At 48.2% G+C, this 22,172-nt stretch overlaps 10 protein-coding genes across 10 annotated transcripts; 7 read left to right on the top strand and 3 right to left on the bottom strand.

Moving 5' to 3' along the window:
- Positions 1–456: 456 nt before the first annotated feature.
- On the top strand, positions 457–2,965 carry BKA55DRAFT_522123 (peroxidase/catalase; the record flags this gene model as incomplete). Its single annotated transcript, XM_046188556.1, has 3 exons — positions 457–900; positions 958–1,360; positions 1,413–2,965. The coding sequence occupies 3 exons, from the start codon at positions 457–459 to the stop codon at positions 2,963–2,965; spliced, it is 2,400 nt and encodes a 799-aa protein (XP_046044585.1).
- A 1,135-nt stretch (positions 2,966–4,100) lies between these two features.
- Positions 4,101–5,747, bottom strand: BKA55DRAFT_742307 (uncharacterized protein). The gene is made up of 4 exons (XM_046201502.1): positions 5,119–5,747; positions 4,907–5,060; positions 4,665–4,859; positions 4,101–4,615 (listed from the first exon to the last, which is right to left on the bottom strand). The coding sequence occupies exons 1-4, from the start codon at positions 5,539–5,541 to the stop codon at positions 4,389–4,391; spliced, it is 999 nt and encodes a 332-aa protein (XP_046044584.1). The 5' UTR covers positions 5,542–5,747; the 3' UTR covers positions 4,101–4,388.
- An 802-nt stretch (positions 5,748–6,549) lies between these two features.
- On the top strand, positions 6,550–8,325 carry BKA55DRAFT_522357 (uncharacterized protein; the record flags this gene model as incomplete). The annotated part of the gene is made up of 4 exons (XM_046188571.1): positions 6,550–6,732; positions 6,781–7,204; positions 7,253–7,314; positions 7,372–8,325. The coding sequence occupies 4 exons, from the start codon at positions 6,550–6,552 to the stop codon at positions 8,323–8,325; spliced, it is 1,623 nt and encodes a 540-aa protein (XP_046044583.1).
- Positions 8,326–8,801: 476 nt separating this feature from the next.
- Positions 8,802–9,317, bottom strand: BKA55DRAFT_544005 (uncharacterized protein; the record flags this gene model as incomplete). Its single annotated transcript, XM_046190653.1, has 1 exon — positions 8,802–9,317. The coding sequence occupies one exon, from the start codon at positions 9,315–9,317 to the stop codon at positions 8,802–8,804; it is 516 nt and encodes a 171-aa protein (XP_046044582.1).
- Positions 9,318–12,024: 2,707 nt separating this feature from the next.
- Positions 12,025–12,939, top strand: BKA55DRAFT_522340 (SUR7/PalI family-domain-containing protein; the record flags this gene model as incomplete). Its single annotated transcript, XM_046188570.1, has 1 exon — positions 12,025–12,939. One exon carries the CDS (start codon positions 12,025–12,027, stop codon positions 12,937–12,939), a length of 915 nt encoding a protein of 304 aa, XP_046044581.1.
- A 1,682-nt stretch (positions 12,940–14,621) lies between these two features.
- Positions 14,622–15,095, top strand: BKA55DRAFT_597804 (uncharacterized protein; the record flags this gene model as incomplete). Its single annotated transcript, XM_046196125.1, has 2 exons — positions 14,622–14,838; positions 14,887–15,095. 2 exons carry the CDS (start codon positions 14,622–14,624, stop codon positions 15,093–15,095), a joined length of 426 nt encoding a protein of 141 aa, XP_046044580.1.
- Positions 15,096–16,640: 1,545 nt separating this feature from the next.
- BKA55DRAFT_579490 (uncharacterized protein) lies at positions 16,641–17,313 on the top strand. Its single transcript, XM_046193865.1, has one exon. The coding sequence runs from the start codon at positions 16,758–16,760 to the stop codon at positions 17,256–17,258; it is 501 nt and encodes a 166-aa protein (XP_046044579.1). The 5' UTR covers positions 16,641–16,757; the 3' UTR covers positions 17,259–17,313.
- Positions 17,314–18,551: 1,238 nt separating this feature from the next.
- BKA55DRAFT_544001 (uncharacterized protein) lies at positions 18,552–19,238 on the top strand (the record flags this gene model as incomplete). The annotated part of the gene is made up of 1 exon (XM_046190652.1): positions 18,552–19,238. The coding sequence occupies one exon, from the start codon at positions 18,552–18,554 to the stop codon at positions 19,236–19,238; it is 687 nt and encodes a 228-aa protein (XP_046044578.1).
- Positions 19,239–19,906: 668 nt separating this feature from the next.
- Positions 19,907–21,074, top strand: BKA55DRAFT_579488 (uncharacterized protein). The gene has a single exon (XM_046193864.1). It carries the CDS (start codon positions 19,971–19,973, stop codon positions 20,940–20,942), a length of 972 nt encoding a protein of 323 aa, XP_046044577.1. The 5' UTR covers positions 19,907–19,970; the 3' UTR covers positions 20,943–21,074.
- On the bottom strand, positions 21,075–21,812 carry BKA55DRAFT_579487 (uncharacterized protein). Its single transcript, XM_046193863.1, has 2 exons — positions 21,495–21,812; positions 21,075–21,451 (listed from the first exon to the last, which is right to left on the bottom strand). The coding sequence occupies exons 1-2, from the start codon at positions 21,586–21,588 to the stop codon at positions 21,084–21,086; spliced, it is 462 nt and encodes a 153-aa protein (XP_046044576.1). The 5' UTR covers positions 21,589–21,812; the 3' UTR covers positions 21,075–21,083.
- Positions 21,813–22,172: the final 360 nt, after the last annotated feature.

The following is a 22,172-nucleotide window of genomic DNA, read 5'->3' as shown; positions in this document are numbered from 1 at the left end:
ATCACGGGGGTCCATCCCTCCATTGTCATGATGCTCCATGAAAGGTTATTCAGTGGCAATCATTCCCAGTCTTGTAGGAATCATGATCCAGAGAATGAATGATTGATTGTATTTCTAGAGACTTCTGTAAGGCATTGATTCCTCAAACAAGGCCCGATGTCTCTCCCCGACGCCGAAGTCTTCCGGGCCTTCAACGAGACTTGGTTACACCAGTTGCTCAGTTCGGACAGCTTCCCCGCACTTGCGATGGGCTACAGTGCGTCATGTAGTTAACTTTTGTTGACAAATCCGGCATAAGTTTCCGATGATACAGTCGTCTCTTGTTTGACGAGATTCCGAGCGTGATCCGGGGACACCGTCTCGCCTCTAAAAGAGTCCACTCACAGTCGTTCCTTTTCCAATCCACGTCCCTCGCGTTACGGTATAAATGCCAAACTCCACCCCCGCATCTCCTCCATGCCTCGGTTTCTCTTCCCTTCCTCTCGTATTCTGTCCTTGTCTGTAGCGAGGAGGACTCTGAACCAACAATACACCAGATTATCGCTTCACACTTCAGCTCCAAAAATGGCCGACGAGAGAAAGTGTCCCGTGGCCCACAAGGTCCCCAACGTCGCTGGTCACGGCGTTACCCATCAGAAGTGGTGGCCCGAGGCCCTCAAGACCAACATTCTTCGTCAGCACAGCGCCGTCACTAACCCCTACGGCGAGAACTTCAACTACGCCGAGGCTTTCAACTCTCTTGACTACAACGAGCTTAAGGAGGATCTGCGAAAGGTCTGCCGTGATTCCCAGGACTGGTGGCCTGCTGATTTCGGCCACTATGGTGGTCTCTTTGTCCGTATGTCGTGGCACGCCGTTGGAACATACCGTGTCTTCGATGGCCGAGGTGGCGGCCGACAGGTAAGAAATCCATTACACCCTCTCTCTCAATTGCGCACAAGTCTAACAGCGTCATAGGGTCAGCAAAGATTCGCCCCCCTCAACTCTTGGCCCGATAACGTTTCCCTCGACAAGGCCCGCCGCCTTCTCTGGCCCGTCAAGCAAAAGTATGGCAATAAGGTCTCATGGGCCGATCTGATTGTCATGGCTGGCAACGTCGCCCTCGAGGATATGGGCTTCAAGACCATTGGTTTCGCCGCTGGCCGTCCGGATACTTGGGAGGCTGATGAAGCTACCTACTATGGTGGCGAGGATACTTGGCTCGGAAACGACGTCCGTTACTCTGATGGTCACCCCGGAACTACCAAGCCTGGCGCTACCGATTCCGATCAGCCTGAGGCTCCCCACAAGAACATTCACACCCGCGAGCTTGAGAAGCCTCTGGCTGCTGCTCACCACGGTCTTATTTATGTTAACCCTGGTCAGTATTCCCAGAGCCACTGTGTTAATGCGCAATCACTTACTTTTTGCAGAGGGTCCTGATGGCAACCCCGATCCTGTCGCCGCTGCCCGCGACATCCGCGAGACCTTCGGCCGCATGGCCATGAACGACGAAGAGACCGTCGCCCTCATCGCCGGTGGTCACACCGTCGGAAAGACCCACGGCGCTGGCTCAACCGACCATGTCGGCCCTGAGCCTGAGGCTGCTGATCTCGCCCAGCAGGGTCTCGGCTGGTCCAACAGCTACAAGACCGGTAAGGGTCCTCACACAACCACCTCCGGTCTCGAGGTTACCTGGACCAGCACTCCCGTCAAGTGGAGCCACGACTACCTCAAGTACCTCTTCCAGTTCGAGTGGGAGCTCACAAAGAGCCCTGCTGGCGCTCACCAATGGGTTGCCAAGGACGCCAACGCTACTGTTCCTGATGCCTTCGACCCCAACAAGAAGCAAAAGCCTACCATGTTGACCACCGATTTGTCTCTGCGGTTCGACCCTGAGTACGAGAAGATCTCTCGTCGCTTCCTCGAGAACCCCCAGGAGTTCAACGACGCTTTCGCCAAGGCCTGGTTCAAGCTTACCCACCGTGACATGGGTCCCCGCGACCGATATCTCGGCCCCGAGGTCCCCAAGGAGGTTTTCCTCTGGCAAGATCCCGTCCCCGAGCGTGACTACAAGCTCGTCGACGACGGCGATATCTCCGCCATCAAGAACGAGATCCTCAAGTCCGGCGTTGACGTCTCCAAGCTCGTCTCTACCGCCTGGGCTTCCGCCTCCACTTTCCGAGGCAGTGATCTTCGCGGTGGTGCCAATGGCGCCCGTATCCGCCTTCAGCCCCAGAAGGACTGGGAGGTCAACAACCCCGCTCAATTGAGCAAGGTCCTCAGCACTCTTGAGGGCATTCAGAAGAAGTTCAACGACTCTCAGTCCAGCGGCAAGGCCATCTCCCTTGCTGATGTTATTGTTCTTGCTGGTTCCGCCGCCGTTGAGAAGGCTGCCAAGGATGCCGGTGTTAACATCACCGTGCCCTTCGCGCCCGGCCGCACCGACGCTACACAGGAGCAGACAGACGTCAAGTCCGTCAACCACCTTCAACCTTTCGCCGATGGTTTCCGTAACTACGGCGCTTCTACAGACCGCGTCAAGCTTGAGCACCAACTCATTGACCGCGCTCAACTGCTCACCCTCAGTGTCCCCGAGGTCACCGCTCTCGTCGGTGGTCTCCGCGCCCTCAACACCAACTGGGACGGCTCATCCCACGGTATCTTCACCAACCGTCCTGGTGTTCTGACCAACGACTTCTTCGTCAACCTGCTCGACATGAGCACTGAGTGGAAGGCCGTCGGTAACGGTGATATCTTCGAGGGCACTGATCGCAAGACCGGCGCCAAGAAGTGGACCGGTACCCGTGTTGATCTTGTCTTTGGTTCACATGCTGAGCTTCGCGCTACAGCTGAGACATATGCTGAGGCTGGTGGACAGGAGAAGCTTGTCAAGGACTTTGTTGCTGCTTGGACCAAGGTGATGAACCTGGACCGATTTGATCTTGCCAACGGTTCTTCGCCCAAGGCTTCTCCTCGTCTGTAATTTATGAGCAATGTAGCAAAATACCATTGAGAATGAAATGATTACGAATTTTACTAGTTAATTGTATCTGCCCTCTATTATCTCCTACTGATGCACCTTGTGATCTTGTGTATCGATCATTGATCTTGACTTCATTCAATATTCCAAGAAAGTTTGTGATGGGTTGTGGCCGATGAGCCTCGGTACGGAAGTTGATCGGAGCTTACAACACCGTGGCTCCGATAGGTCCTCACAATTCTTGCACCAAATGGCACCATTTGAGCGACTTCTATAGCCCAAGTTCATCCGCTAGGAAGTTGACCGATTGCTTGAATAGTCTCGCTTTTGACGTATAGTTTTACTGCTTTGCGGCGCATTTGCTGATGTCCTGTTCCAGTAGAAGTTATCCTCGGATCCGATACCGCGCGCCGGCCCCACTACCGGGTGATCCCCCGAGCATTCCGATCATGTGAAGTGTCATTCCGATGAGGCTGAACGCAAAGTCACAGATGAACGACAAGCGTGTCATCTTGTGATCGATTGATAAGAAATGAGCTGCTTTTTCGTCACGCCTTTGCAATCACAACGATCAAGACCCGAAATCTTAGATTGACTGGGATAGAAACTCTTCTGCATATTACCAAAATGTAAAATTCCAGTGCGTTCATCTGGTATCTGTACAGAGTTAACTCACAGAAAGTACCACCCAGTGGTCTTCAGAAAGGGTAAGGTGGGAGCTTGAGAAGCTTGCTGCCGTATTAAGAGATGGTGGCAGCTTGACACACCATCAAGTCATTTGAACTGCAAGTCATGTCTCCAGCCTGAGAACCCTTTCAGGAAGCGAGCAAGAAAGATTGGCTTATTCACGGGCTTCATGATTGTCGATATAGAGGAGGGAACATAACACAGCCAGTTTAGCCACTGACCCACTGACAGACCTGGGCGACTTTCTCCAACAAAGCGGCTATCTAGAGACCGCTCTGAAGGGTGCACGAGTCATTCGAGAAGTGGTCCAATAGACCTACTCGGGGTATTAGTTAGGAGCTTCCCCATCTGTGTATATTTATATAGGACTAGGTATATTTTAAGGATTATAGTAGTCCCTAATAAGAGAGACTTCTGATGGACTATTAAATATAAGTAAAGAGTGAATAGTAACCAGGTTACATTCTCGTTATGTCGTGCCAAGATTCGGCTGAACTCAAAAATCCAAGACCAACGACAAGCATACTTCATTCTGTTATTGAATGACAAGATATGAGCTGCTTTTGAGCCGCGGCTCTGTAGCTCATTGACCTTCTTCCAACCAAATAACTTGCGCCTGGATTCCAAGTACCTTCAACGAACATGTGTTTCTTTTGGTCACTCTCAATATGCTCAGCATTTATAACCTTGGCGTCACCGTATCAATAGATATCTCCTTCGTAACCGTTATATCGTATCGCTACGGATTCACAAGTCCTTCCTGGCTGCTATTTGGGTTCCCCGTTGACACACTCGTATGAGCCGCGGGATATGAATCAAGCTCAATTTGGCCACTCTTGGCAGCTCGACTGCGACTCTTGTTCTGACTTGTTTTCGTCCGTGAATTCTCGGCGTAGTAATTTCTTCGTGATCGGGATTGTAGCTTTGCTAATCGGTATAGACCGGGACCGGTGACAATGATGACAGCTACAACCAGTGGTTTAGTAATTGAAGTTTCAGAAAATGTTAAACTTACCGATGGCTGCCTCGATTGTTCCCCAAAGAGCAAGCCAAGGCACTGTAGGCTGCCCTCCAGGTTGTCCGATCTGCGTAACACGGACTGTCGATGCGATGATACAAATCCAACCAAGGCCGAAGAGAGCTGCGATGCTGCACTTTCGAGATAACGGCATCTGAAGCGTAACGATCAGCCGTAAAGGAAGTCCCATGACTACCACCTGGTTAGCATTGGCGGGCATGCCATTGATATGCGCTTACTCAACAGGTCTGTGAGGACATCAGTCGCATACGCAAACCACATGCTAATAGCGGCTGCTTTCACATCGCGAGGTGTCGTGCACTTCCCAACAGCGAACCAAGCCTCCATACTAGAGCAGGCAAGGAAGAGAGTGACGATATTGCCGACCAGTGTCTACAAATAGCTGGCGATTAGCTCGTTAATTGAGCGGCATCCCGACGAATCTACTTACCAAGACACAAAACCCCACCAAAGCATACCATAGCTTCATGTAAAAAGGCAGCTGGACTAGTAGCTTCTTGTACATCCAGAGCAGCGCGAACTTTGCGGACCAAAGGCAGAACCACAGACATGCCGAGACTGTGAAAAGCCCTTTCTGAATGAACAATGCATCATCGTTAGCCGTCGTATAAGGTTCAATAACCCCTTCTCCGAGATCCGTCAACCGAAAGAATGCGGGAACGATGTAGAGGTAAAGAATTGCAAGGACGAGGAAGAAGACATAACAAGAAGCCAGCCACGCATCCTCAACTCGAATGCTTTTATGGTGGATGATCGCGAGGTAGAGTCGGAACGCAGCTGCTATTGAAGCAACAACGATCAAGGCAATGCCTGTATTTCGAATCGAAGATTTTGAGACTGGTGTTTTCACCATGGTGATTGCTGGTGAAGAGCGAGAGTGTACATGCTTGAAAGCAGGCTGGCGCAGGATGAAGAGAAAGGTTGAACTGGCTGATCAGAGAGAGAAGAGGAAAGCTGAGTTCCTCCAGGACAGGAACCAACAGTCACAATGGCACACTGTATCGAATTTCTTCAGCCAAGCAAGCCATCATGGTGCCGTGCTGAGAGGATCGATTTCCCTGCCAATTACATGCCAGCAGTATTCTCGCATTGACCGTGAGGACTAGATAAGGGAAGAAGTGGGACTAACTTGCTGACGGGCTTGACAGATGGAAGGATTTACACATGAATTAAAGTTTAATACACGGAGTAGCGTAGCATTTAACGATAAAAACCAGGGTTTGGTTTGTCGGGAGCTTCCCCGTCCGTGTACATGCATACAGGATCGGGTATGTTTTAAGTAATAATCATGGTAGTCTTTGATAATCGAAACTTTCGATAGACTAACGGGAATGTAACCTGGCTACTATTCATCCCGTATTTGTATTTAATAGTGAATAAGATGAAATCCGAAGTATAATGAGTGTCCTTTACGGATATGTCTTGCCAAGATTCTGCAAGAGTTCTGAGGATAGTTTACCCCTGTTTCTTGCATGATATCCTTGACATACCCAGGACCAACAGCATCTACGCCACTTGGCTGCATCCAGGCCCTTTCTTTCCAGAAAGTGTCAACAACAAACACACTTCGTTTAAATAAGGAGAAAACTCCTCTATTGCTTTCTCACCAGAGAAGTGGGATTGTGCAGTGTGTTGTGAGCCTTCGCATGCATACACTGTGTTTCTCCTTCCACGAATCATTTTCTTGACATGAACAATCCTTGCCCAACCGCCAACCCGGGTGAAGACCCTGGAAATAGGAACCCTACCTGCAGGATAAACGGTACAGAAATGCCGCAACATGATACAAAACCAACACATATTTCCTCATATCTCTCCCTCACCACTCCCCATTGACCGTCTCCTGCCAATTTGAGTCAATATGCGGTGTTACTCCCTGTTCATTACAGCCTTCTTGGTTGTTGTATCAAGTGCTGCCGATCCTTTGCTCGAGACGAAGGACTTCAATGTTACTCAAGCACTTCTCGACCAAGGCGTTGACGTATCAGGACTACCTGTATCTGCGGAGGATGCAAAGCGATCTGACACTGGCTGTGCCGCTGCTGTACGTGAACATGCATCTGTTGACCTTCATGTGACTGACCCAGAATAGTGCGCCTCTTTGAAGATCCTCTACGGCGATACGACTGTTGAGACGAGAAAAGAAAAGGCATTTGAGGAGTTTACAGGCTCGTATTGGTCCTCAAACCAGGCAGAAGTCAACCCTTACTGTATCTTCATTCCTCGAAAACCGAGTCAGATCTCTGTAGTTATACTGTTGGCTCGATTGGCACAATGTCCGTTCGCTGCTAAGAGCGGCGGCCATGCGGCCTTTGCTGGGGCTTCATCCGTCGAGGGTGGTATCACCATTTCGTTTGCTAACCTGAAGGGTGTTTCTCTATCAAAAGACAAGAAGATTGCTTCAATCGAACCTGGAAATATCTGGGGTCCTGTGTATGAGGAGTTGACAAAGTCTGATGTTAGTGTCGTTGGAGGCCGGCTCTACAATATTGGCGTTGGAGGATTGACCACTGGCGGTATATGTCGCTATCTCTCACCTAAGTTTCACGACTAACTGGAATTAGGCGGTATCTCATTTTTCTCAAATATCTATGGCTGGGCCTGCGACAATGTTGAGAGCTACGAGGTAACCATCACAAGTCCAGCTTAATCTCTGTAGTCACCGAAACTAACCCATCTACAGGTTGTACTCGCCAATGGCTTCATAATCAAAGCCAGCGCCACAGCATACCCCGATCTTTACTGGGCCCTTCGTGGTGGTGGCAACAACTTCGGTCTCGTCGTCAAGTTCAACCTCAAGACCATTTCTCTACCTCAGGGTGAGATGTGGGGAGGATCCCGCGTCTACACAGAAGACAAGTTCCCTGAAGTCACAGAAGCACTCTTCAACATCCTAATGAACTCTAAAAAGGACCCCAAGGCCGGCATCTACGTGGTTTGGAGTTACAATGAAGGCAACAAGCTCTCCATTCCTGCTATGTACTATGCCGAGCCCGATGCCGGCAACGCTACTATCTGGAAGGACTTTAACAATATTGAGGCTATCTCTGACACCACTCAGAACAGAGTTCTCGCTGCGTGGGGCAAGGAGACCATGAATGACAGCCCTCCGGGACTTCGTGAAGTTTACTACGTTATTACTACCAAGCTTGATCACGACATCTTGAAGTTTGCGAGGGATTATTTTTACAAGACCGTTCCTACGGTTGCTAATATTTCTGGCATTGTCCCTGTGTTCGTGGTCCAGGGCATTACTACTCCCCAGCTCAAGCAGATGCAGAAGAATGGAGGTAACGCTCTTGGTATCGACCCCGAGGGTGGACCTCTACTCATTTTGCAGTTATGCGCTATGTGGAATAACCAGTCTGATGATGACGCTATCTATAGCTGGATGTCTGATATCTTTGAGGTAGTGACCAAGGAGGCCAAGGCTCGCGGTGTCAACAACGACTACGTTTACATGAACTACGCAAGTCAATATCAGGATGTCATTGCTAGCTACGGCTCGTGTAACAAAGCTAAGCTGAAGAGCATTGCGAAGAAGTACGATCCTCAACAGGTGTTTCAACAGTTGCAGCCTGGATACTTCAAGCAGGATAGAGCACCTATTCCCAACTCTGCATACTTCTCACACTAAAAGAGAATGGAAATTTACAAAGAACATGAATCATGACAGAGACCATGCATCAGAGCGCTGTAGAGCTTAGAAGAGAAAAGTGGAACCTAGCCATAAGTTAGAATAATATAGTAAATCTCATCCTAAGCCTTAGGATCATACTAATCTAAGCTTGCTCTAAGCTATTGATGACCTGGGGAGAATTTGAAGCAGAATTGCCCAGTTGTGGATCACAATCCGTCGCCCTACAGGGAATGTTAGACAAAAGTCGACGTATCTCGTTGGCGTCAGCCAAGGTAAACGTCGTTCATTCAGTAGGTGCCAGGAGAGACTCAGCGGTTTCTCCCGGCCCAGCTCCCACGTCCTGCCTCTCGGCGTTGTCGTCATCAACCACCTCGTCCATTGTTTGAACCGGACGCCACGCAGGTATCTCGTTGCTTGCCACAGCCTTGATAACCTCGGACTGAAGGCCATCCCACGGGAGAACAGAGTCTCTCTCATTCCACTGGACCTTGGCGTCGACCAGCTTCGCCATCTTCAGAAGCTCTAGCCGGTGGACGTACGTTCCGGTGATTGATGGCCTCGTGGACCTGTCGACTCATGAGGTGTGAGATTGGATGAGGGAGCGAGTGCTCAATCCAGGATGGGTTGCCCTCCCCAAGCAAACCCTCCTCCCCTCCCAAGGGGCCGACGTCCTTCCCATCCACAGGCTTGAAGACTGGGCCAATCATCTCTGCTCCTCCTGAGAGAGATACTAATGCGCGCTTCGGCGATGGAATCCAGAAGGCTGACGAAGGGACAAGGGGCATGAAGAATCTCATGCCCTGGGAATTGGTGATCTCGTTTGCCATGGATGCTGGAAGCGCAACGAGTTGGGTCTCTGTTGCGCGAGGGTGGTACATGGGAAGACCAAGGGTTTTGATGTCGTCAAACATGCAGAGCTTAAAAGGCTCTCTGCTTGGGGTTTCCCGGTGGTTACCCCCACAAGCAATTTCACCTGATTCCCTGGCCATGACGCTTGTAGGATGGGCACTGTATGGTCGGCAGGGAGGGTATGATAGGTAGAAGTCATGACGCGGGGAAGGTGACGGATTTTGCTCTCGTCGACAATGCCTGATTTGATTGCAAGATTCGGCCGGGTGTCTTGCGACCAAGATGGTAACACCAAAATACAATCTGAAAGGATGTATGTATCTTGACAAGGCATACGCCTCATGCCAACGGAGTAAGTGAGGGAAATAGAGGACAAAGACCTCTAAATCCACCATCGGGACGGGGTGCCTGAGCTGTGTCCTCAGGTTGCTGATATACGCGAGACCCTCTGCGTCGTAATTTGTGGAGTCCTTTGTGCGCAGGTAGAGGATGACAGCTTGGATTGCTGTGTTAATGGACATAGGAAACAAAGGATTCAGTATAAGTAAGGATTTGAGCCTGGTGACAAGCTCTAGGGGTACCGTATATGCCCCCAGCGGGATCAAGGACATGGCCCAGTGTGTGTCAATCCCGTCATTTTTTTGTTAAACTTCGTTATCTCAGCAATCCCCTCCTTGGTGATGATTCCGATATGTTGTGAGGCCTTTGGAGGGAGGTACTGAATTGCCTTCTCGTTCTGTCTGATAGCCTTGCCTTCTGGGTCCACTTCGCTGTTAAAGAAATCGGCCTGGTGAAGTCATCATCTTCAAACAGATTCGGATGGACTTCACCTGTCTTGGAGCTTACATATACAAGTTGTCCGTTGATCGTCGATACTCCAACGTATAGGCTGCGGACATGCCTGCCGTTAATAGGTGCCGTTGTCGGAAGTCGTTGACGCAATCGTTTGGCTTCGTCTCTGAGAAGCAACAGTTGACAAAGGCTAACTCGCTTGCGAATCACACTAATCGGTGCATAGATCTGCCGCCTCTAGTTTGCTGCCTGAAGTATATTTTGAGAAGTGTTATTGAGAGCTGACGCCTATCGTGTGCCCCACAACGTTTCTCTGTCGGGCAGGTATCAAGTTACTGTGTAAATTAGTATGCGCTCGATGCCTGGAAGTGTCACTATGTACTAGTTAGCGGCGGGTTTAGTGCCTTCGTGGTGCTGTGTATCTCGTCCTCACCGCACTTGCAAGGATAGAATTGAGTATAGATAGCGTCTGCAATCACAAAGAAGTCGTTGTAGCGACCACAGATCATGTCATACTGGACGACTATCTTAAAATATTGCATGGCCTCGTCAAGATTAGACCCGTAGGCCGTGTGCGAATGCGTGAGTGGGCAGCTTTCAAGAACGCCTGGATGACTCTGCTTTGGCATTGGCTGTCTCTCTCGACAGAGGGTCATAGCTCCAGCGCGCTACATGTTCACTCAACTTATGTCAGTGCCGAAAGCTGCCGACGGACCATCAGTGTGGCGATGTGGATAACTGAAGTTATGTAGAGCCTCAGCTTACTAATGAAATTTACACACATGTATAAAGAGTTGTATAACAAGGGTTCTAAAGTTATGGGCATAGTGCAAAAGAATCTGAGGTGGAAGACAGGGCGAGTTCGTGATGCTGAGAAACGGATTGGGAGCTTTTATATCCCGCAGATGAGTCATACAAACAATAGACTGGAAGGTATTGATGTTCTGCTTGCATATGTCGCTTCAAATCGCACTCAGCCTGTCTCTTCTTGGGATGGATGGCTGAGGGAAACTTAGCAATCGCGCACAAAGTTTGCCCAACGGTAAGTATGTAGGGCGCTTATTCTACAACCAAGATTGGGACCACAATCTCCTACTAGAAAAACCACCAAGTTTGACAAATAAAAATCACTGGAACATCTTTGAGTAGTTGACGCTTGTGTAGCGAAAGGCCAACGGCCGCTTTCTGTATACACAGGCCCGGTGCGTGATATGAAGGGATAAGGAGTCTGAAACCTGAAGCAGCGCATTAAAGAAGATTTGTGTACATTGATTATCACACAGCTAAAGGAGGTCACTATCGGTTGCCATACCAACCTTTGGGGTTGAAGTAGGTCTACCGAAGAGAGGCTGATCGCTGCTGGTCAAGCTTGGAATAGCTTTGTTTGTGCTAAAAACTCATCCGTCGCATGGTACTCTGAGATGGGCGGCTGACAACCTGATTCATGCAGTTGGCCCCTGAAAGCCGCATCGGAGCGGCATAACCGGCACACCTACATGTCTACCTCAAATCAGACAAGAAACAAGCAATTGACAATAGCCTTGTGGGACAAACAGGTATAATGAAACCTGCAAAGACGCGGCCCGCAAGAGTCAGCTCGCCTTCGGAACGCTCAGTAATCAGGTTCCCGGCCACTCTAAAATTAGAACAAAAGATAGGCGCTCCGTACCTCAACAAAATTCGACAATAACAACGATACCCCGGAAACCTATGTACTTAAAGCTGTGGGAGAAATTGAAGGATGGTGCTAGGCTGAGGATAAGAGCTTTTCCAGCATTTGGTCGGAGTGAGTGGCTGAGTTTCTGACATCGCAGGGATTCTTTGTCGAAACTACTCGAAATTCGGGAACAGGCTTTTCGTGAGAACGAGATGGGCTTTAGGTTCCTTTCGTGAGATTGTGATGATTGAGTTTGTATAAGGTCACCGCTTCGAGCTGTTGTAATTGAACATCGCTGACATCCTCGTTTGCAAACTAGTCCTTCGCTTTGTCACCGACACTCGCTTCACATCACAATCAACAAACACTGTACAAAAAAACACCAAACCTTAACAACAATGATCGTTGGTCGTGTAATTGGCGTACTTCTGCCATTCGCACTCGCAATCGCGGCTGCCATCTTCACCCTTGTCCCCGCACTCGCAGGCATCACAGACAAATCCCTCCACATCATCCAGCTCGACTTTGAGAACCTCAGCATCAGTCCTGCAAGTGAGCTGGTCGACAAGATCTTGCCACGTGCCGAGACGATCGAAAAGAATATCACAGCCGAAATTCTTGGTCTTGACAAGACCTACGATATTACACTCTGGGGATACTGTCACACCGATAAAGATGACAAGCGAGAGTGTTCAAGCCCCAAATTTGACTGGGTTCGAAAGACCATACGCACAAACTACATCAAGAGTGTCGATAAGGATGTTGAGGTCAAATTGCCGAAAGAGATCAACGCTGCTATCCAAACCTTCGGATCGATGACGAAAGGAGCTGAAGTTGCGTTCATCGTTGCTTTGATAGAACTGGCCATCGAGATTGCACTTGGTATCTTTGCAGTATGTTCTCGCGAGCTCACCTGTTGGACATGGATGGCAAGTGGCCTTGCTTCTGCGTTTGTTCTCGTGTCAGCTGTTCTCTCCGCCATCATGGCTTCTGTCTCGATTGGTGCAGTGGAAACTACAGCCAAACTCTACGGAGTCAAGGGAAAAGTCAATATCGTTTTTCTTGCCATCATCTGGATTGGTGCCGCCTTTGCTGTCGCTGCAAACCTCCTCTGGATAATACCAACCCTCTGCTGCAGCACTGGCAAGCGAAATAATCCTGAAGGAAAAGGGTTGCTCGAGCGCGGTACTCACTCTGGAGCTTATGCCCCTATTGATGATGATCACGAGATGCAGCCGACATATCATAATCGTGGTCTGGCGCCATCTCCCCGGACAGATCTTGCCTACGAGCCCTACAGCCACCAGGTTTAACATCAGGCTTAACACCATGGGCTAGATTGAGAAATTTTGAGTGATACGCTAGATGGTGGGCGCAATTGTAAGCATGTTTGACGGTGGGATGCTTCAACAGATTGGGGGTATAGCCGTACATTTGGACTTTCATTTTGGATTTGTATTGATGGCGGCATGTGCTAGACTTTAGAAAGAAAATAAACCACAAATATTTGCACTTACACATGCAGTCCTCTCTTTTCGTAGCAAACACACATGATGCAGTTTCTCAAGGTTCAGGGGTGAAATAGATTTCAGGCCCTCCGCGCTTAAATAAATTTCAAGTATGTCCTCTTCCAGATGCCTTTCATCGCTATGGGAGACATCAACGTGAATATCCGATCTTGTTGCGCCCGCAAAGAAAACATGGACATGCTAATCGCCATCGATTGCACTGACTTCTGGGACAAGTGTCCATCGTGTAATATTTTGCTCAGCGCTGGTAGAATTGAGCAGCCAACTAAACCCAACGGTCCACTGGAATCTCTCCAATCATGCTGAAGACTGACAGTGGAGCTAACCGACTTCGCTGTAGTGCAACGGCCATGTCAGGGGTAGTCGGACTTCATCAGTAAGCAGAGCATCGACATGCTACAAGAGTCGGAGAAATTATTCAGCTCTACAAACTAAAGACTTGCTATTGGCAGTGGCTTATTGTACGTAGAGGACTTTTGTCTCAAGGCCGAGCTGAGAGTTGCCGATCTGCTGGCGCTAGAGCGACTGGCCATGAAAGGCGGATGGGAAAATGAACACTGATGACTCGCTGGCCTCTGCAAATCTCCATCAAACGTGATTTTACACCATATACTACAGTGTGACTCATTAGAAATGCCAGAGCTCCAGCCAACGAGTCACGTCAGGCATTATTCGCCCTACCCACTGCAGAATCATTCAATTCTGGTGCTTCAAGTTGGACTAAAGCTACGGCCGATTATTAGGTTATGGCCTAGATCCCCCAAAGCTCGGAGAACTTAAAGCGTTGCTACGTAATCGCTGTTATTGACAAATGCTTGTAGTATGCTCGTAAATCCATCAATTTCCCTTCGTTCCAGCTTTTCGCCTCCCAGAATTACTGGCGGGTTGATCTGTACATTCCGATCTTACCCTGACATAGTGAAACGTACAAAGAAAGGTCAAACTGGGCTGCTAAACAATAAATTAGACAAATCTGACCAGCCATAATAGGTGCTCGTGGATAAAGTGACAGATAATCAGCGCCAACGTCCTCCAGTGAGAGTGGCTCATCCAAGGGCCCATGGAGTGGCAATCAGTGCACTGGCGGCCGGATCACTAATCTAGAGGCACAGCACGGAGATTTGTTGTCATGGACTAATCTAGAATATCAATACAGCAAGTATCCAGCGGTTCAGTGGTCAACTGGACAAGCTGTCCATGTGGACCTCGTAAGCGGGAACGTGTCGGTGATGCCTTCACATCTCTCATGGAAGTTCGTATTTGCAAAGTACGTAGCTGATGCCAGCTTCATGATGGAGTAGACCCAGAGGTAATGGAACATCTATGGAGCCCTTTAGCCAAACATCTCTTGCTGACAAGCAGGCCTCTTCTTCTTTTGAGTATTTAATATCTCAAGTATCGCAAAAGCTTCCATCACTCTCGCTCTCTTCAGTCTGTCTTCTCCTTGACCTATCTACCCCAGCACCATGAAGATCGCCTCCTTCCTTACCGCACTGGTCGGAGTCCAGCCAGTCGCCGCTTGGGAATATGTCTATCTGGTCAACTCCAGGAAGGGCAATGAGATCTCCAGTGGGATGGCTTATTACGGCGAGGGCCACTCTGCCGCTAATATGGCCCGCCCTGACGACTATGTCGACATCAGACACGGAAGTAACATTCAGTGGGAAGGATTGTCTCTGAAAGGTGAGTGGGTATGATAAATCTTTATGGAGGTTTACTGACGATGCCAAGGCACTTTTGGAAGCGGTGTGAGCTTTACCTCTAACATCTTTGCCGACGCTGGTAGTAAGGAGATCAACAGTTGGGTTGGGACGGGAACAAACGGATATCAGAAGTTCAACTGCTACAAGGGCTTCAGTCCCAGAGGTTCCCCTTTTATCCTGTACAAGGTTGATGGTTGGGATGTTTACAGCATCTACTTCTGCATGAACAACGGCTAGAAGATGGGGCATACGAGGAGATGAGCAATTCAAGGGGTTTGCCAGTTGGGGCTACCTGAATGGCTTGACACTGTACGATGAGCTTGGGCCTTGAGGCAAGTAGGATGCTAAGTTGAATATGAACAATTGCCATATTTATGTGGATCAAAGTCTGCAAAATCGTGTCATACCAAGTCAGTGTGGCGATAGAGTACATCCACTGGCAAGGTCCAGTCGTTTCATATTTATGGTCAGCGGATAATTCTGCTGACCTTGTCTTTAAGTCTCAACCCTCGTGGACTATCCGGTGTTTGTGGTCCGCGGCGTATGGAAGTATTGACCTATATCATGAATATGATTGAAATCAGTAGTAAGTTGAACTAAAGTTGATTCAACTTGATGAGCAAAAGAAAAGGGAAAAAATGGTGTTACACATGGAGTTAATATAAAGTGGCAAATAGATAATGCAGAGAAAGAAAGAGAGGGGGTGAAAAAAGAAGAAGCGACGATAAAATACTGCGCACGATATACTTTGCATAAGGATGGAAGCTTATCTGAAAAGCTTCCACCTTTATTCCCGCCGTTAGAGAACTCAGCTATTGTCACATGAGAGGTGAGCTAGAAGTGGATAGGCACCGATGAAAGCAGGTTATAACAGAATCGAGCTATTTCTCGGGAAAACCTATTTAGCCGTCTCCGTCCCTCGTGCGTACTCGAGGCCTTTGAGATACTAGGGTTCAGGGTAGAACATTTATGCCTTGGAAATCCTAAAGGTTACTTTTCCTTGGTCTCAGTAGCAAATCACCCGGAATAAGGGAACTGAACTCTTTAGTTGCCCAGCTGTAAGTGGGTTGTATAATAGGAAGTGAGTCACTTCCCTCTTGTTCATTTGATTCCTTGTGGGTTCAATTTGACGCGTGCTTCAAAAGTCGATAGAAATTCCTCAAGTCGAGACATCTTGATGATAATAAGCCCTAAAATCCTTCGCATATCACTGTTCCCGCTCTATATGCAGATCTGCCCTGACTATGCCTTGCCAATCCCCGCTTCGCGTCTCAAACAGGTAAAGGATATGACGGCTACCGAGTTTACTCACTATTATTATCCAATCGTAACATCGCAAGCCCTCAATCCCTTGACCTCAGATACTCAGCTGAGTTGTCATGCGAGACAATATTCCGATAGTATTACGTAGACAGTGGAGATGTTGAGCATGGAATTCCACTTGCGAAGTAACGATAAACGAATATCTTGGTCTGTTGGCAAGGATCGATGAATGTTGGCACTGAATTCGGTAGTTGATCGGCAGATTTTGCAGTCAGCTCAGCCTCGAGTTTCTTGATCTCCTGAGGCTTAGGGGTCTTTCATGGGGTAGAAAGGATTAAATCCCAACTCGTTCCTTACGGGCAGAAACAGGCAGCAAGTTTATCCCATCGAAGGATTCAAGATGCGACATCAGCCCGTTCGAAATGATGTCATTTACGCGACATTGGAAAGTGAATTGGCTGGAGATTGTAGAATTGGGAATTACTGAGTGCAACTCCAAGAACAGTGAAAGAAAACACACGCATATATATATCGTAGGCAGACCATAATTTAATATCTCTCCATCAAACACAAGCATTATTCCTCAGATCCTGCACAAACAAACCGGAACTGGCACCCACCAATCCAACATCCATCATGCCTTCGCCTCGCAACATTCTCACCAGCCTTTTGGTTGCCTCTCTTTCATCCACCGTCGCAGCCGAGCATCTCCGTGTTGTTTGGTCTCAAGGTGACTTCTCGACCATCTCCGGACCCTCAGGCGGAAGCCAAAGCGGCCACAGCTCCGGCTTCACAATCCTCAAAGACGACGGCACTGCCATTTACAGCAAGGCCTATCCAGCCGACCATTCTCCCTGCTACAACACCGGTAGCGGACGCGAGTTCACCTTCGGAGGCGATTGTTGGACCAAGGAGCGCAAGTTCCGCTGCAAATCCTCTTTTGCTGGTGACCCTGAGTCATGCGAGGTCAAGGACCAGGATGGAAACAGCCTTGGTACTGGAGAGGGCAAGACTGATACAACCTTTATTGGCATCGCTATCGCACAAGACTCTGCGTGTGTTGTTGAGTTCAATACTGATGACGATGAGGATTGCCCTAAGGATGAGGACAACAACTTGGGTGTTAGATCTGGTTAGGTCTCAAAAATTGGTGAGGTGAAGGAATAGGCAGCAGTGCAGGCATTGAAATACGTTTTATTTGCCTTTTTGTTAGAGTTTTGAGCCTTTTGCGACCCAACCTAATAGAGTGAGTACAGTCATGGGAATATCGCAGAGCCCAATCGGGTCTCTCAGCTTCTATAGGGTTTATCCAAATGTACCTTGACCTTTTTAGCATGCCAGCACAAAGCTTGGATATTACTCATAGTGCTGATGTTGGCGGGTTTTCGATGCCCCCGAAGTAAAGTGACCAATGACCATGCTGCGCGTAAAGCATGAAAGATGGAAATAAAGCGTTTATAGGACAGATATTTGAGTCATACCTCTGGCATGCGCCACGTGATCATCTTCGCACACCACAGCGTAGTATAGGCCTCGAAATATACCGCCAGAATAGTGCTATCACCAAGAGCTATTTGCTCAGCGATCGGTCTATTGGTTCCACTCCGGCCGAATATGTGTCATCAAGATAGATGAGATGTCAAAAGCGCTTGGCCCTGGCTAAATGACCTATCAGAAGTTCCGGCAAAGCTCCAAAGTTTATTCAAGAAACAGCCGTTGAAATGGAAAAAGGCGAAATCACCTTGAGTTTCGAGTGCTTGATGCAGCTTCTTGATACCATTCGCCTGGAGAGCCTCAGTTGTCAGAATGAATGGATTACTGGCCACTATCAATGAACTCTAACTTTATCACAGTCAAGTGAAGCATCAGCCACATTGCATATAGAGAAAGTAAAGTTGGTAAAAAAGTTCTCAACTTTATAGTGTTTCCCCGTAACACTATAGGGTTAATGCCACACATTTAAGCAGGCCAATTATGCTGACGTCTATGTACAAGAACTCTTCGATCGAATGAATAAGATTTTGTCAATGCTGAAGTTGAGCAGTCGAATAGCAGTTACATTCTAGATTACCCTTGAGATACTTTGCTGAGATATTGATAAAGTTTACACAAACTGAATAAACTCATTCGTCAGGAGGTCTCTTCAGTTTATCGTGAAGTCTTCAAGATGCAAGCGTATTATAAATATCGCGATATATTCGCTTTCCATCTCTCTTTCTCTTTTGTTATAAATTTTATTATTGCAAGTCCAAGAAATAATCATATAAGTAGCTAAGGTACCCAAGAATACCTCACTTAAAGGTCAGTCAACTCTACCTATCTCACCATCATATCTTTTGCTTATCACAGCCACCATCCTGTTTGACCCCCCTACAAGATACTGACATTCTCCAGCACACACCAAATTCTACCCAAAATCGACACGAAAGTATGTGTGTAGATGACACTAGACTCGGTGATGGGGGTCAGAAATCGACAGTAGGGGAAAGTGTGGACGCTCAAGATTGGGAGATTTGGGTCAGTGGCGAGTCAGCCCCAGATGTCAAGCTCGACATGAACGACCAATATGGGCTCGCCTGTGGTCTAGATAGCTATTTTGACGCGCATGGCCAGTTCGGGGGTTTCCCGTGTGATCCTACAGTGAACGCCCAAGCGCCTTTCCAACACGTCGCATCTTCCTACTTACCACCGACATATGACCATGTCAGTCCCTCACAACTCAGCACAGAACCAGAGGTTCCAAAGCATGAAACAGACCAAGGTCAGCCGCCTAACGACGACCCACAAGTCAAATTCGAAGCCACAAATGACATTGACCATCTCAAAATTCTCTACGACGAAGTCCGTATCTTGAAGATGAAGAACGCTCGTCTTGGGAGAGAATTGAAAATGGGGCTCAAGAGCCAGCGTGACATGTCCTCGCGGTCCCTGAGTGTTGTCCAGGACCAGCTGAGCCAGGCTCACAAGTTCTTCGAATTCTGGGGTGGTCAGACTAAGACAAACACGAAACAGCTTCAAGATCTCGAGAGCCGTTGTCTTGGCCGCCACATCTGTTTGCAGGACTTGGTCGGGGAAACCGGACATGTTGTGATGACAGATTTCGAAGGCCGGAGATAATCTCAGGAAAAATTCATGGGGTCTTTGGGAGATAAGGGCTTTGTCTCCATCATCTAGGTTTCCAAGTCACGCCGCAGAAAGCAAGACAAGCCGGGAAAGGCACGACTCGAGGCAGGAATATGCTCAGAAGAAAGAAGCACGAGCTTAGAGAGCGAGGCTAAGCCTTGAGCCACGTCGCTCGACTATATAACAGATACTCAGGTTTGGGGTGAGAAAACCTGAAAGGGATTGATTGGATGCGTGGGGTTTAGCTGGAGTTATCATGAATTTGTAGAAAGCGAATACCCTGCAAAGTTTTTAATTCAACTTTTTAATAAGGAAGAGACTTTCTGATAAATTTCAGAGTTTGAAGAATAACTAGAAAGTGATTTGTTATTGTTTTGTCTGCCTGAACTCAACATCAGTGTCGGAAGTCTAATTTGAAGGTGAGTGGCGTTAATGGGTATGTAGCTAAGCGAAAATGTGAGGCCTTCCCCTTCCTGGCATAATTCGCTGGAATTCACCATAACAGAACCCTGTGAATGCTAACAGAACTGTTCATGAAGCTTAATTAATAAGAGAAACCTTAGTTAATTCTCGTTTCATGATGACAGACCGTCAATCTGCATTACCTAATCAACAAGGATATTGCTTACGCCCCTCCCAGTTTAGTTTAGGCAGATGCACAGCAAAGATGAAACCTGCTTGACGTTGCAATTTCCCAAGAAACAAATTGAGGTCATCATCATCGCCATGTCTGGGCAACAAGAGCATACGAACGGGGGCTCGTCTCCAGTTGAAGTTGCCTCGGCGTCGGGTAAAAATCCCGTTCAGATTATTTTGACACCACCTACGCCAATCGTTTCCGCTGGAAATTTTGATCGACGTGGGGAAGACACGTTCAAGGAGGTTCTCCCCGCAGTGTCTGAGGAGAAGGAGGTCGTTCAGAGGACGGATGGCTACGATGAGAAGGAAGTTTATGCTGTGAGTGAGGGGCATGATGAGAAGGAGGTCTATATACCCGCCGCGGAGAAAGAGGTTTATGATCATGGGCTTGAGAAGGAGGTGCACGACTTGAGGCTTCATGATGGACATGACGAGAAGCAAATCTATGACCCAACCGAACGTATTGCTCAAGCGCAGTGTATTGACTCACCAGAGAAAGAAGTCCTCCCCCCAACAAACCATGAGGATCACAAAGGGTTCCACCATCCAAACTACTCAACCCAGTCTCTACCAACCCAGGACAAAGAGAACGAAGCGTCTATGGCGGTCCAGAAATACAACAGCAACGTAAATGAGAGAAGGGAGAGCATATCGACTGCATCTACTGAGACATCAGAGACGAAAGACAGCGCTGCCCGGGGTTACTACCAACGCCATCTCAACAAGTGGAACCAAGCAGTTGACAAGAAGAAGAAAGCCTGGACGACATTCGCCAACAATTCAAGTACGACTATGACGGAGAAGGCCAATCAAATCGACAAGGGACTCAAGGATCGTTGTACGGCATTCGAGAACGGCACTACAGCCAAGTTGAACCAGCTTGATAGAAGTATCAGCGACAGTGTTGATCGAGCTGGTAAGAACGTCAATACCAAGGTTGCGAATTGGAAGACGGGTATGGGAAACATGAAGAGTCAGAGCATGAGTAATTTCAAGACATTGGGATCTAGATGTCAGATTGGTGCGAAGGAGGGGAAGGAAGAGAAGGAGACGCAGTGATAAAGGTGTTTTTTGAATCGCTTTGGAGCTCAGTTTCGATTTCAGTTTAGTTTCGGGTTTTGTCTCTCGTCTCGTTTGCTCATACACGATAGCGCATTCTTTTGATCACAACATTGTAATATAACTATTCATTATCGCGTCCTAGTACCACTCAAGTCCGTCATATGTTCCATCCAATTTCCCCTCCTTATCAAGCTTGATTATCGCCTCTTTGGTCCTCCTTGTCATGAGCTTAGGGTACTCAGGCGATGTAACCGGAGGTGCTGGTTGGGTTGTATCCTGACGGAGCCAAGCCACACCGCGGGCTCCATTAACGGTTTTGACGGCATATCGCAGGGTAGCTATGTCGGATTCTTCAAAAGCCCCTCCTAGCACAACGGCGCGGGGAGCATTATTGTAATTCCCGGAACCAATGGCGCTGCTGTCAGGATGAGATGGCGGACCTTTACTGGCAAGAAGAGCTGGTATGATGACTTGTCCCGAGTCTCCGGGTAAGACGAACTGAACAACTGACGGTATCAGTATTGAAGGTGCTCTGGGGCGATGTTTTACCTTCAATTTCTGGCTTGAGAGCTTCAACCACTCTTTCACCGATGAATTCAGTTTTTCCGCAGAGAATGATTGGGATCGGGTTCGTTTCCGACATTCTGGTTACTATCGAGATGGGGTTTCAAGGGTAAGCAGAAATAGAAGTGACCCTGCCTGGATGACCGCTAGAGTTGTATTTAAACCAGGTTCAGGCCAAGCTTCAGACCCCAACCTAAATGCTGACGCGACGTGATCAAGAGGGGTAAGACCTAAGCATAGAGCGATATTTCTATCATCTTGTTATTGTTTGATTGAAGCTATTCACGACTATTCATGTGCCTGCGTTGTTAATACCTCGGGAGATGTCCCAGATGGGGGCTGTAGCTCTCGGATCGTGGAGATGCCGACGGACCACGAATTGAGAAAAATGTGACCTCCACTGTAATTACCGCCCAAAGCGCTGGGTACTGCAGATCACCGATAACTAAAACCACAATTACGGGCCTCAATAAAAAATTCTACTGGTCTCAAATGACGTGAATGGCGATCAACCCATCGATCATTTCAATCGTCACAATTATCAACTGCAAGGGTGAAAAAAACAAGAAAAGATCAGCTGGAATAAGGCTGGGCAGCAAGGGATAAACGTGCATGCGGTGATCACTCTCCTTACTGCATGTCAGACGCAAGGGCCCTGTGATA

This window comes from Fusarium redolens (genome assembly GCF_020744475.1).
Source record: "Fusarium redolens strain MPI-CAGE-AT-0023 chromosome Unknown BKA55scaffold_17, whole genome shotgun sequence".
NCBI classification, from domain to species: domain Eukaryota; kingdom Fungi; phylum Ascomycota; class Sordariomycetes; order Hypocreales; family Nectriaceae; genus Fusarium; species Fusarium redolens.
The sequence above is the reverse complement of the archived record's forward strand: the minus strand, read 5'-3'. Positions and strand labels throughout refer to the sequence as shown.

Excerpts from the sequence above, each read along its gene's own strand:
- BKA55DRAFT_742307 (XM_046201502.1), bottom strand. The coding sequence starts at position 5,541 with ATGGTGAAAACACCAGTCTCAAAATCTTCGATTCGAAATACAGGCATT. Across the intron at positions 4,860-4,906 it reads TGTCCTCACAGACCTGTTGA|TCATGGGACTTCCTTTACGG; the intron begins GTAAGCGCATAT and ends ACCAGGTGGTAG. Across the intron at positions 4,616-4,664 it reads AACAATCGAGGCAGCCATCG|CTGTCATCATTGTCACCGGT; the intron begins GTAAGTTTAACA and ends CACTGGTTGTAG.
- BKA55DRAFT_579490 (XM_046193865.1), top strand. The coding sequence starts at position 16,758 with ATGCCTTCGCCTCGCAACATTCTCACCAGCCTTTTGGTTGCCTCTCTT.
- BKA55DRAFT_579488 (XM_046193864.1), top strand. The coding sequence starts at position 19,971 with ATGTCTGGGCAACAAGAGCATACGAACGGGGGCTCGTCTCCAGTTGAA.
- BKA55DRAFT_579487 (XM_046193863.1), bottom strand. The coding sequence starts at position 21,588 with ATGTCGGAAACGAACCCGATCCCAATCATTCTCTGCGGAAAAACTGAA. Across the intron at positions 21,452-21,494 it reads TCTCAAGCCAGAAATTGAAG|TTGTTCAGTTCGTCTTACCC; the intron begins GTAAAACATCGC and ends TGATACCGTCAG.